At 46.1% G+C, this 12,350-nt stretch overlaps 1 protein-coding gene across 1 annotated transcript in view; it reads left to right on the top strand.

Annotated features, from left to right (window-relative positions):
- The first annotated feature begins 4,802 nt into the window (after window positions 1–4,802).
- NSG2 (neuronal vesicle trafficking associated 2) overlaps window positions 4,803–12,350 on the top strand; it is a 35,083-nt gene continuing 27,535 nt past the window's right edge. Inside the window, exons 1-2 of the mRNA XM_062587493.1 lie at window positions 4,803–4,993; window positions 5,230–5,380. Coding sequence (XP_062443477.1) covers window positions 5,252–5,380 — 129 coding nt within the window. The 5' untranslated portion in view covers window positions 4,803–4,993; window positions 5,230–5,251. The remainder of the gene's footprint in view (window positions 4,994–5,229; window positions 5,381–12,350) is intronic.

The following is a 12,350-nucleotide window of genomic DNA, read 5'->3' as shown; positions in this document are numbered from 1 at the left end:
TTGTATACCTGACAAAAGGAGTTTGCACAAAAACCAAAGCAGCTGTACTTTGATGAGTTTAACAGTATAAGCTTTCCACCAAATTGAAGTAGCAAGAGAACTTATCACTTAAGTGGAAGCTAACTTTATGAGGAAAAGAGCAAATTTTATTGAAGCATATTAAGCCCACTGTGAATTTTTAATAAATATTCACAAGCAGTTATTCACCTGTTAATGACAGCATCATGGGCACCTGATCTGATGGTGAAAAATCATGTTTGAAAGTTTCTGCTGGCCTTGTAGCTAGTAGAACCCTGCTGTGTGTAGTTACAATTTTGGTTTTTTAGAAGCAAAAGATATGGTGGCCCCTAGGAAGAAAGCAAGTATGTCTTGATCCGGAGAGAGGCTGAATACTTCCTGAGAGATTTGGAGTACTTTCACCGCCCACTGACTGTGGCACCTCTCATAACATGGCCTTATTGCATCTTCCATGCTGTATGTGTATGGCATATTAATGAGAGGCTCTCTCTCCTAACTGCTCTAAATTGTGAACTCTCCTGTGTGTCTGAGGTAAGTGGTTCTGCTGAACTGCGGGTGTTGCTGGGCTGCTTATGAACATGTCTGATTTGTGTATTCTCCCAGAGATCATGACAAAAAATACATTAATGTTGGGAATGTGTAAAATTTATTGCACGTCTGGCCTTCTTGCGTAAACAAGTACTGGAGGCAGATTATAAGAACCATGCAGGAAGGTGCACTAAAGCACTGAAAAATGCTGCCTCTCCTTAAGAATCATAGTAATACTTGTATTTTGAAATGAATAATGTGACATTTTTCCTATGTTCTGCTTATGTTTATTTTGTGGTTACTAACATGTGTGATAGGATGTCAGCAGTGTGATGTAATTTTGCATAAAGGATGAGTTCCTCCATAGTAATAACTACAAGTAGTTAGCATTTACTTAAAATGCATAATCACTTTTTAATACCTGCTAGAATTTTAAATTCCTTTAACTACTTCTTCTTCTTGACTATAAAATTCTTGACTATGACATGAATCTGTCTGTGGAGCAATCTTCCAAGGAAAAGAACAGAAATGCCCTCCTTGCTTGGCTCTGTTGTCCTAGATAGAGCAAAACAACCAGAAACATGCAAAAAGGGGCAGTTTTGAGCATTGGCAGAGATCAGACTTATCCTACTATAATGTCTGCAGTTTCACGGTTCCCTCAGGTAGGAATTTCCATGGGAATAGTCCCATATTCTATTTGAGGCAGAGGATGTAGTAGAAATCCTTCCCATTTTGACATGATCTGTCTAAATGTTACTTTCCATCCACATATTAATTTCTTTAGGAAAATACAGGTCCAAATTCACGTCCGTGTACATCTGTTAAGTCACAGGACTCATCTGAGGGCTGCATTTTGCTTAAACTCTCTCTTGAAGTTCTTTACTCTTCGCTACTTTTCACTAGCCTGTTAGAGTCTTTCTGGGAGGAATTCATGCAAATGCATCAGAAACAAACCTGATCTTTCGGCAGAACAGTGTCTCGTGTGGCTGATGTTCTTCCTAGGACTGCCGTGATATGACTTGTCTGAAGGTGGTCTGAATTCCTGGGACTTTGTCCTCACTAGGTTTTCTAGTTTCTTCTCTTAGTAATTTCCACTGCCTGTCCATATGTTTCCAAATACTTTCATTGAGAATCTGAGCCCAGATTTTCAATATATGGAAATGGACAGAATTAATATGTTACAATAGTGTGCTAAAGCTATATAGGAAAAATGCATGACATGCTTGAAATGCAGTTTCTAAAGAGAGATGAATAGCGTAAGAATTTCATAGAGCATGGAGCAAGGATGGAAAATATTATTCATGAACACTGAAGAGAAGTTGATTTATATGTTCAGATTTGAACTGGATGGAAGTTGAACTATGCTGTGACTAATACATTTTGTTTGCAAGTTATAGAATTTAAAATACGGTGAAATGTCATAGCCAGGCCCTGTTAAAAATCTTAAGTGTCTCAAAGACAACCAATAATCTTTAGTGTAAATGGATAATGAAAACAGTAACTCTACTCTGATTTGTTTAACTGGAAATAGATGATATATTGTAAGAGTCTTATTAAAGAATAAAAAGAAGCATATATTTTGGTTGACAGAAGAAATATATTGTTTGTTTCTCTGGAGTCTCATGTTGCTCGTATTGCTGCTTTGTCTTACTGCCAGTCACAGAGCTGCTCTGTGTGGGTGGAAATGTCAGACTGTATTCACTCCACAGTAAAGGCTGTAAGTTACTCTTTGATGTGTTGTATTCAGTTGGCTTTGCTTTAATGGTGTCCCTAGAGAACGTTCTTTTGGATCTTGTCAGCAACTTTAAACATCCATTTCTTCTGTAGAGCATCCTGCTTCATAAGCTTACCGCTGGTGATTTGTGTCTGTTTGTGCAACTGGCAATTTGCAAAAAGGTGGTGTCAAATTGAAAGGGGGCATGGTGATGCTAAGTAGTTAGAGGACTAGTTTAGTCTCGTGGTGGAAATGCTCCTTAGCTTATTTGGTGCTAAGGAGGAGTTTGGGGGATGCAGTATCTTTCTGCACATCTACCCCTCCCACACTGCCGAAATTCTCAGATGATGGCACTGAAATGTTCCTGGAAAAGGGCTTCTATGCTGAAAAGTCATGAGGTGAAAGCAGCATCTGCTGACTTATCACAACTTCCCTCTGCTAGCACTCACAACTAAAACTCTTTTAGTGATGAAGTGGTTCTAACCCTGCAGTCCTCAAGGGCTGGCAGTGTGTGAGCTGGGCTCTCTGGGTTATACAGAATATCCTCAGCAGAATTTAGCTCCCTTTAGCTATCAGTAGATTCAGATGGCTCTGAAGACATCAAAAAACTGTATCTGCTGAAAATTTCAACCTTGTGAATAAGAGTTATTCAAAATAAAGGATTTGGATATGGCAGAAACTTATTTTTGGAAACAGTGAAACTCTTTTGGATGAAATTTTCTGTAGAGGTTTTGCCTGATGCAGAAATGGAGTGCAGAAAATTCCAGCCTAAGCATGTGAAAGTTTGGCAAAGTCACTTGAAACAGGCGCTTTTGTGGCCTGTGAAAGGTGATGCTCGTAGCACTGTCCCACCTGTACTAGTTGTCTCTCAGGGCTTCTTGCTGTAGGCATTCAACTTTGTCTTTCCCTACCAAAATGTATCTTTAAATAAATTTTCACAAGTGAGTTCTCAAAGGCTTCTTTTATGGAAATAGTTCATGCCTTTTAGGAGTATATTTAGGTCTTGTAAAAGACGCCAAATTGCAAGCTCTGGAAGCAAATTCTATATTTATAAACAAATCAGGCTAGAGTCATCCCAAAGTACTCACTCTCTGTTTCTAAGCAAAGCGCTACAACCTCTTCTTGCAGAGGCTAGTGGTATAATTGATGATGATGGGTGGAATTGAATTGATTTGCAGACCAGTCTTGGACTCTTTGGCAGTACCAGACGTGGTGGCGATGCGCCACCAATCTGGCTTCTGCAAATGAAAGGAGACTCCCCTACAACGCCGAGCGGGGCCATTGGCTTGCTGTTCCTGCTGTGCTATGGCAGCCACGGCTGCGTTCGCGCCAGCCCCCAAGGATCTGTGAGTGAGTTTGCACCATGTGCTGAGGGGGCAACTGTGGTCAATGGCAATGATGTCGTTCGAAGGTGGGGAATGGGGTTACTCTGTGGCGCAGAGGTAGTGCCAGTCCTGTCTTCCTCACAGCTGGCGCAGGGCCCTCCCCAGCCGAAGGGCTCCTGTGCGCCAGTGCAGCTGCAACGTGTTCCTGCACCATGAGAGCTGGCATGTGGCCATCTCTGGCCTGTGCTCCTTGCGGGTGTGTGACCCTGCGCGCCCGCGGCCCCGAGGGGTCCACTGCCCTGGTGCGGGTGCAGTGTGCCCCCGCAGTGTCACACGCACAGCCGGTGTGTGACCCTGCGCGCCCGCGGCCGCCGCCCTGGTGCGGGTGCAGTGTGTCCGCGCAGTGTCACACGCACAGCCGGTGTGTGACCCTGCGCGCCCGCGGCCGCCGCCCTGGTGCGGCTGCAGTGTGCCCCCGCAGTGTCACACGCACAGCCGGTGTGTGACCCTGTGCACCCACGGCCGCCGCCCTGGTGCGGGTGCAGTGTGTCCGCGCAGTGTCACACGCACAGCCGGTGTGTGACCCTGCGTGCCTGCGGCCGCCGCCCTGGTGCGGGTGCAGTGTGTCCGCGCAGTGTCACACGCACAGCCGGTGTGTGACCCTGCGCGCCCGTGGCCCCGAGCCGCCGCCCTGGTGCGGGTGCAGTGTGTCCGCGCAGTGTCACACGCACAGCCGGTGTGTGACCCTGTGCACCCACGGCCGCCGCCCTGGTGCGGGTGCAGTGTGTCTCCGCAGTGTCACACGCACAGCGGGTGTGTGACCCTGCGCGCCCGTGGCCCCGAGGCGCCGCCCTGGTGCGGGTGCAGTGTGTCCGCGCAGTGTCACACGCACAGCGGGTGTGTGACCCTGCGCGCCCGTGGCCCCGAGCCGCCGCCCTGGTGCGGGTGCAGTGTGTCTCCGCAGTGTCACACGCACAGTGTCACACGTGGCCCCGAGCCGCCGCCCTGGTGCGGGTGCAGCCCCGCGGCGGCGGGGGCCCCCGCGCCGCGGCCCCGCTCCCGCCGCCGCTCCCCCGCGCGGCCTGCAGGTGGCGCCGCGGCGCCGCGGCGGCGGCGGCGGGCGGCGGCGGCGGCGCGCGCGGGGCCGCGGGGCCGGGGCGGCGGCGGCGCGCGCGGGCCGGCGCGCGGCGGGGCGGGCGGGAGCTGCTGCCGGCGCCCGCCCTCAGTCGCGCTGCGCGGAGCGAGCCGAGCGCCAGGGCGAAGCGCTGTCCCTTCAGCACCGTGATCATCACTAACAGTTAAACCTCATTAAAAAAGAAAAAACAAACGTATATAACCCCCCGCCCCGCTCCGCGCCGCCCCGCCGCAGTGCTCGGCCGAGCCGCTGCCAGTCACCGCGTGGTTTGCAGTAAGTAGGGGCGTGGGGTGTGTGTGTGGGGGGCGAGGGGACCCCCTCAAAAGAGGGGACCCCCGAGCGGGGGCAGCGCGCGCGAAGTCGCTCGCGAGGCGGCACGCTTCGTCTCGAGAAACCCCGCCGCGACAGCCCCGCCGTGCCGAGCCGAGCGGAGCCGAGCCGCACGGCGCGAAGCGGGAGTCCTCGTCCTCCCGCCGCTCGCGTGACGCCCGCCGTCTTGCTGGTTTCAGGTCTGGACAGCACGGTCCAAGAATGGTGAAGCTGGGGAGTAATTTGAACGACAAGAACAGCAAACAGCCATCCAGCGAAGATGGTTTTCAGACAGTTCCTCTGATCACACCTTTGGAAGTAAATCACCTGCAGTTCCCCGCGCCGGAAAAGGTAAACCAAAATCAGATCGCGCTCGTGCATGGTTATGCACACCTGCACCCCCTGCTTTTCACTGCCCTGCTGACTCGCTGCTCTCCAATAACGTGAGCTGTGGCATAGTGGTTACCCAGCACATAAAAAGGAGTTGCCTTTCTTAGTGTGTTTATCTGCTTTAACATAGCACGGAAGCACATAAGTGTCCTCTCAAACCTTTCCTGTCCCCTCAAAAAAACCAATATTCCTTCATAAGTACAGCTGGAAAAAGCCTAGTGTGCTTCCCCTATAAATGCTGGACAAACTGAGGATGAGTTTATAATGCGTTATTATCGGTCAGATTAATTGCTGGCATTCAGAGTAATATGATAACTCTTCTGAAATAAGCAGCTATTTTAATTATCTCAGCTGAGGTTTGTTTTCTTCTCTGTGGCTGTGCAAAGCTTGTTTGGCTATTTGTGACGGTGATTCCTCCGAGGAGAGCAACCACATTCCCCGATGCGATGGGAGGTGATGGAGCAATCCGTGCATTCATCCCCCATTTGTTCTGGGGAGGGGACAGCTTCCCCCTGCCCAGTCAACGCTCCCAGAACTGATTGCAGCACAAAAATGTTCAGAAATGTGCATCAGTGTTTGGCTGGGGTTTGGTGACTGCAGCTTTTTAGATACAATAGGTACTACGAAATCTTTTGTCTATTTCTGTGCGGTGACGATGCATATCAATATAACCTGGTGAGGACACGATGAGACCATAAAATCTGTGTGCCTCAACAGCCCTTACAAAAACAAAGCCCTATCTGCAGTGTAGTTCCCAGATACCACAGAGATGGAGCCAACTCGCTTGAAAGCACAGACAGAATGATTACATCTTGCAGGATAATGGAATAATAGTAAAATTTGCACTGATGATTATTGAACCTATATCCTGTTTTTTACTGTAGGACAAAATGAAGTTTCTCTAAATACATTAGAAGAACATGATGATGGATGTGATAAAACTCTTTAGAAAGACAAACTGTGTATATTTTACAGTAGAGCTGGGTCAAATGCCTCGCCATCCTGGGAACCAGGCCTATGCCTAAGGAACTAGATTCATTTCCCATGTGTGTCATGGCAATCAGGAGCAGCTTCAAAGCATTTAGAAGAGTTACACTTCTGTGAATTGTTGTAAGTGAGAGGCTAAACTCACCCTTATCTATAACTGATTAATAAGATTAAGGGAAACAACTAAGGCAAAGCAACATGATTTATCAAAGAAGTCTGAGAGACTCAAAGAAAATTATAGATGTGTAAAAGTAACTCGTTTGATGATGGTACAAATAGCTTATTGAGATGGACATTATACACTTGGTGTCACAGGATGTGAAATTTAAATGACTCATGTACCAGGTGAGACATGGAAAACCTAACAAAAATCCTTTCAAGCTAATAAAGTGATAATGAGTGTTTTCATGATCACCAGGTTCCAACTGCCTGTTGGTGAACATGTGTTGGTGTGTATTGATCTAGTGCAAGTCCGTGCTGATTTTTGTGTTTAAACATGCCTACGTCAATAATACCCATGTTGTTGAGGCACGTTACCTTCGTTAGCATACATTACTGTCAGTGCATCTACTGACATCAGTGTTTTTCTTTGCCAAAAGAGTGGGCTGTTTCCTGAGGAGTGATAAGCATGATTCAGAACTCATCAAGAGTCAGTCGAATCGATTTCTATAGACTTTGCTTCAGCTCCTACGTGTAGTACGCCTAGAGTTAGTGGTGACTGAAAATCTGTTACAAAAAGGAGAGGTCGTTTATTATAAGACCAAAATAATTCATGTTTTTTTTCACCCCCTTTATTCTTTTTAGAACAAGTTCTCTTGCAATGAAGTTCACCTAGGGCAGAGGGTCAGCAAAAAGAGCTGTTAACAAGGAGTTTTGCCTCATGTAAAGAGCTTGGGTAAAGGTTAAATCATAGGGGAGAGTTTCGTCTTTGTACTTAGTAAAGCAAAACAGCTGACTTCAGTGAGATGGTTAGCCTGAGGAAGAGTAGACATGGATTTCAAGTCTTCTGGACTATTTTTGTTTGGACTTGCTTTGCAGTCAGGAAGCAGGATTAAAAAAAAAAAGGCAATTTAAGCTTCTGTATATAGAGGGTATTCCGAAAACCTGCCAGCTGTTGGTTTTAGTTTCTAAGAGTGAGCACAAGTCAGCCTTCTTTCTCGTGTCTCTTGCCTGGGATGCTGCATAAATCACTGGAGTCAAAACTGGTGTGCTGGTGGGGTCTCTGTGAAACCGCTCTGAAGGGCTTTGCTCTCCTGTTTTCTTAAATGTAAATCCATTGCTGCTTGCTTGTAACCACAAGGAGGCAATATGCTGGGCCTCTGTGCCTGTGTGACTGCAGATCAGCTGCTGTGAATCACATCTTGTTTCCACTGCAATAAAGAGCTGATGTGCCTTCTCCTGTAAATGATGGCTATAAAATACATACATACATACATACATATATATATATATATATATATATCACTGTTTAATATTCCTTTTTTATCTGGGGTTATTCTGACCAAGAGAGGATATCTTCATTTAATATATGGGGTGGTCTTAACCTGGATCTAGGCGCAATCTAGGGTGCATCGAAATTGCAGAAAGGAGGTCTGATTGCTGCCTGGGTCTGTATACTTGCTTAACTTCAGTCTGTCTGGTAGGTTAACATTAAAGAAGCCCTGCATTTGGCTAGCAATTCAAGTGTATGTTAGATCTGTGCTGCTGCAACCCAACTGCTGCTACTACCCGTGTGCAGTAATGCCTCCAGTGTCCATATGCCACACAGCAATGGTTTGCAAGCTCTGTTAATTTATAGGAACTTTTGTTTTTTTCTAGCTGAGCCTTAGACATCTGTATGCAAGTCAAAGAAAAATAAACATGTTGTTTGTAAGCATACTTATATTTGCAGGTCCTTAAAAGTAACCCACAAAAGCCATGGAATTTACAGATTGAGACCTGTTGGTTCCTTTTTTAATTTTTAAAAAGGTTTTAAATACCTATTTTTTCTTAATTTTAAGGAGTATTTCTGGATAATTCAGAGAATAGCTGTAAGTGATTCTTAGCATCAGTTTCTATAGCTTAATCTCTTTCAAAGTGATTTCTGTGTCTGGCTCTGATTTTCAAAGCAAGGATACAAAGAAAGACTATCAAAAAACAGATTTTTGCTCATGTGATATGGTGTGTAATTCCTGAAGGCTATTTCTGTTCAGATAGGTCCGTGATTATAAGAAATAGAAACTATAAGAAACTGACTGCAGATGGGGGCAGCTGCTCCCCCCCCCCTCCTTTTTTTTTAAGCTAAGCATAAACTTACTGGCTGTCCTTTTTGAGGACGCTTCCTTAACAGGCTTGGTCTTCGAAGTGCTGAGAGCTCAGCAGCTCCCTGACTTCCACCTTGATGCTACTGAAAAATGCAGGCACTTGTTTGCATGCTGAAGTAGGAGTTCGAGAAGCTTGAATCTGGCAACTGTTTTTTTTAATTTTTTTTCCTTTTTTAAAATTCGTGGCCACTAGTCTAACTAGTTATTTTTCCGTCAAAAGAAGGTATCTCCTACAAAAGTTTGTGTTATTCCTCCTGCAGCATCAACATTTTGGTCGTTCTGTCAGCAGTTGTATAGCTGCAAGGGAAGAAATGTACCCAGTATGGTAATTTCTCCCCTAGAGTCCTAAGCCTGCTGTGCATTTATATTTATTGACTATCTTCAAGCATTTCCTTGGCCCCCTTCATCTCTTCTTGCTGGGAGGGGCATTTACAGATGGTAAATATGCTTTTAAATCTTTTTTTGTGTGGTCTTTTTGCTGAAATCCACCCACGTAACAGGAATAATAGCTATCACTGCTGACAAGCCCTTGACCTGGCTTTTTATGTCGCTGTATTTCATTTCTTCTGTATTCAGAAAATGAAAAAAGAGATCTCTCTCTTTTAAGAGCCAAGGGGAGAAGGCTAGCTGTTTGCTTATTTTCCTAGGCACAAAGTGCTTTGGATGTAATCGTTACGTGTCTGTGCAGTGGTAATGCTAAAAGACATGCAGCTTTTCACAGACCACACTTTTCCCTTGAAATTGTAAATGAGACCAAGAGTGGGGACCCCTTGGTGTCATAGGCTCGCTTCAATATAGTTCAGCAGGAAATGCCTCTCTTCTGGCAGTAGAAATCCTAATTTTACAGAACACAAAGTGCATGAAAGCCATTGTCAGGGCTGAAAAAAACATCCGGCGTGTCATTTGTGGGGAAAGCTGCAGAAGGCTTATCGCGCGGTCCGTTGTTCTTGATTGTGAATGCATCTGGAGGCTCGAGAAATAGTACGTCTGGTGACAAATTCCTGCCTCCCAGTACAGGAAGGAAAGAAAAGATAGATGTAACTGGTCTCTGCAAATGCTTTTGCCACCCCATGCCCCCGACTCTTACCCTCCCTGGCCGCAACCCACTCTGAATGGCCTGGGCCATGGTTTTATACGGAGTAATCAAGAGTTCCTGAAAATCAGGAGGGTCCCTTGTGTTCAGAGCTGTCCCTATGTGTTTCACAGAAAAATAATGTTTTGTCCTAGCCAGCTGAGCTGGCGTAATTAATAGTAGGCTGAATGAGTGCTTTTGTACCTCGGGGACCACTTGCAGCTCTCTCCCGAAATGCTGATGTCAGTCTGCCCTCTGCAATGCCTAGCAGTGCGCAGCGGTGCTAGCCAGCTCGAGCGTGCAGTCGAGGCGGTGTGGAGCTGGTGTCGGGGCGCTGCTGCGCGTGCTGGGGCTGGAGCAGCTCAGCCACAACCGCCACCCTCCGCCAGCGGGTCCCAGGTGCTGGTGTCCCTGTTCCTGCTCACACCGCTGCAAGCTTTGGGGTTGGATGTGAAGGAGCAATTGCAAAGAGATGGAGCAGGGAATAGTAATCATGGCAGTTAAAGGAAGGAAGGAAGAGTAAAAGGGAAGATGTGGAAGCAAAGGGAAAGAATGCATGAGTAAAAGGAGGAAAGAAACAGAGCATAGCAAATATGAAGGAATGAGCAGGCTGTCCTTCCTCTTCTCATCCTTTCCCTGCTTGGGAAACTCTACCTAATCCCCACAAATACCAGAGCCTGAGCCTCCCTGTCCTGTGACATTTGTCCCCTTCTTCCTTGTGCACATTCGTCTTCGGCATGTGGGTTTGAATGTAAACACCGCCTCTGCTCATTAAGCTGTAATGAATATTTGCAGCAACTCTCACTCTGGCATTGCAGAGTTTCTGGGGGAGCCTTTCTGGTTTTGTTTGCGCATGAGTTTGTCTCGGACGGCTCTATGTGAGGTTCACGACAGCTCGTGTTCTCGTTCTGTTGTAATCGCTGTCCTGCCAGACATCCCCTGGCACACCGAGCACCTCGGCTCACTTTCGATCCATTCACGGCAAGACGATGCTGCAATCCAAACGTGTGTTTGCAGCCTTCGCAGACACCTGGGAGAGCATTAAACTACCTCACTTGCATACAGATAACGTGTTGCTACGGTAGTGTGGGCTGCAGCTCCTGAGTATGGAAACTGTCAGGATTTGTGTAGCCTGTGTAAAAATTTTTCTGCTTGATTTCACTGCTATCTTTGTCTTAGTTAGATGGTTTAAAGCTAGCTCATGCCTGCCTCATGCAAGCTCCATTGCCTGTCTTAAACCTGGTTGTGTCTACCATGCAATTCCTAGATCTATATTCCATAGAAACAGTAGAAATAGGCACAGACAGGAAAAAGTATGTTAGAGTATGAATATTTGACTAAGCCTGTTGCAATCTGTTCTTTGTTCTAATATGAAAACTTACTGCTGCAGGTGGAAGCTATCATTTCAGTAGGACTGTGGATTAAAACACATTTACCAGTTACTTACTGGTTTATGTAGTGAGATTGCACAAGATTCTTGACTACTGTAAATCAGTGTAGTTAGATGAAATCAGTGGAGCTCTGCTAATTTACCCTGACCAATTTACCATCACTACTGCTGCGTGATTGATTCTTTTGTCTTCTTTGCTATATCTTTTCCTTGCTGAACCTACTGAAATCAATTTTGGTCACCCCTGCATGGCTTCCCATGGATTCCTGCTAGTTATGGTCACCTGGGGATTTGTAGGGAGACTAAGCTGAACAGTCTTACAAGCTCTCTTTGCGCTTACAAGCAGTGCCTTTCCCTTCTCAGCTGCTTTCAGCTCCCAGTGCAGCCTTTGCTTTCTGTGCTGCCTTTCATTTGTGGTGCTGGGGCTGATTACATTTGCTGTCTTTGTCCTTTCTTGATGTTCCTTGTGCCTGGAATATTCTCCTGGCACTGATTCAGGAGACCACTCTTTCTCTACCACCCTCTGCGAAACTCATTTGTAGCACAACGTCCATTAGATGAGCTGATACGGTGGGGGGAAGCAGCCTGTTTCCTCTAACTGTGGCTTTCTCCATTGACTATGGAAATTATTGATTTGATCACTCGGTGTCCTTTGCATTTTTTTTCTTTTGCTGCTTGATATTTCAGGCATTTCATATAGTCAAGTAATGACCAGGGTGTCATGGGGACGACCACTACATACATTTCAAATACAATCATTATTAATCTTTTGGAAGTCTGCATGCTGAGATGCTTTCATCCAGTAGATTTGGAAGCACAACCGCCTCTGCCATAGGATGGGAGGATAATTATCTGGGAAAGTTTTTGACCACCTAATTTTTCAAAAATTTGGGAATTTGCAGCCCGGTGATTTCCGGGTAGTCTCAGATTCCTGGTCCCTCTAGTCCAATGTTCCTGTTTCTAGCAGTAGCTAGTGCAACTCAGCGAGAAGGAGGTGCAGGAGATGCTGCAGCAGGTGTGGAGCAGTTCTTGTCTGTGAATGTTTCAATCTAAGCTGGTATAGCAAGAGATTATTTTAAGCCCTGAAACATGATTTTTTCCAGCTCTTTTCCTATACTCCTTTACTGCTAGTATTATAGCTTCAGCTACTGTTGGCAATATGCACATCTCGTTTGCAGC

This window comes from Rhea pennata, chromosome 14 (genome assembly GCF_028389875.1).
Source record: "Rhea pennata isolate bPtePen1 chromosome 14, bPtePen1.pri, whole genome shotgun sequence".
NCBI classification, from domain to species: Eukaryota; Metazoa; Chordata; class Aves; order Rheiformes; family Rheidae; genus Rhea; species Rhea pennata.
The sequence above is the reverse complement of the archived record's forward strand: the minus strand, read 5'-3'. Positions and strand labels throughout refer to the sequence as shown.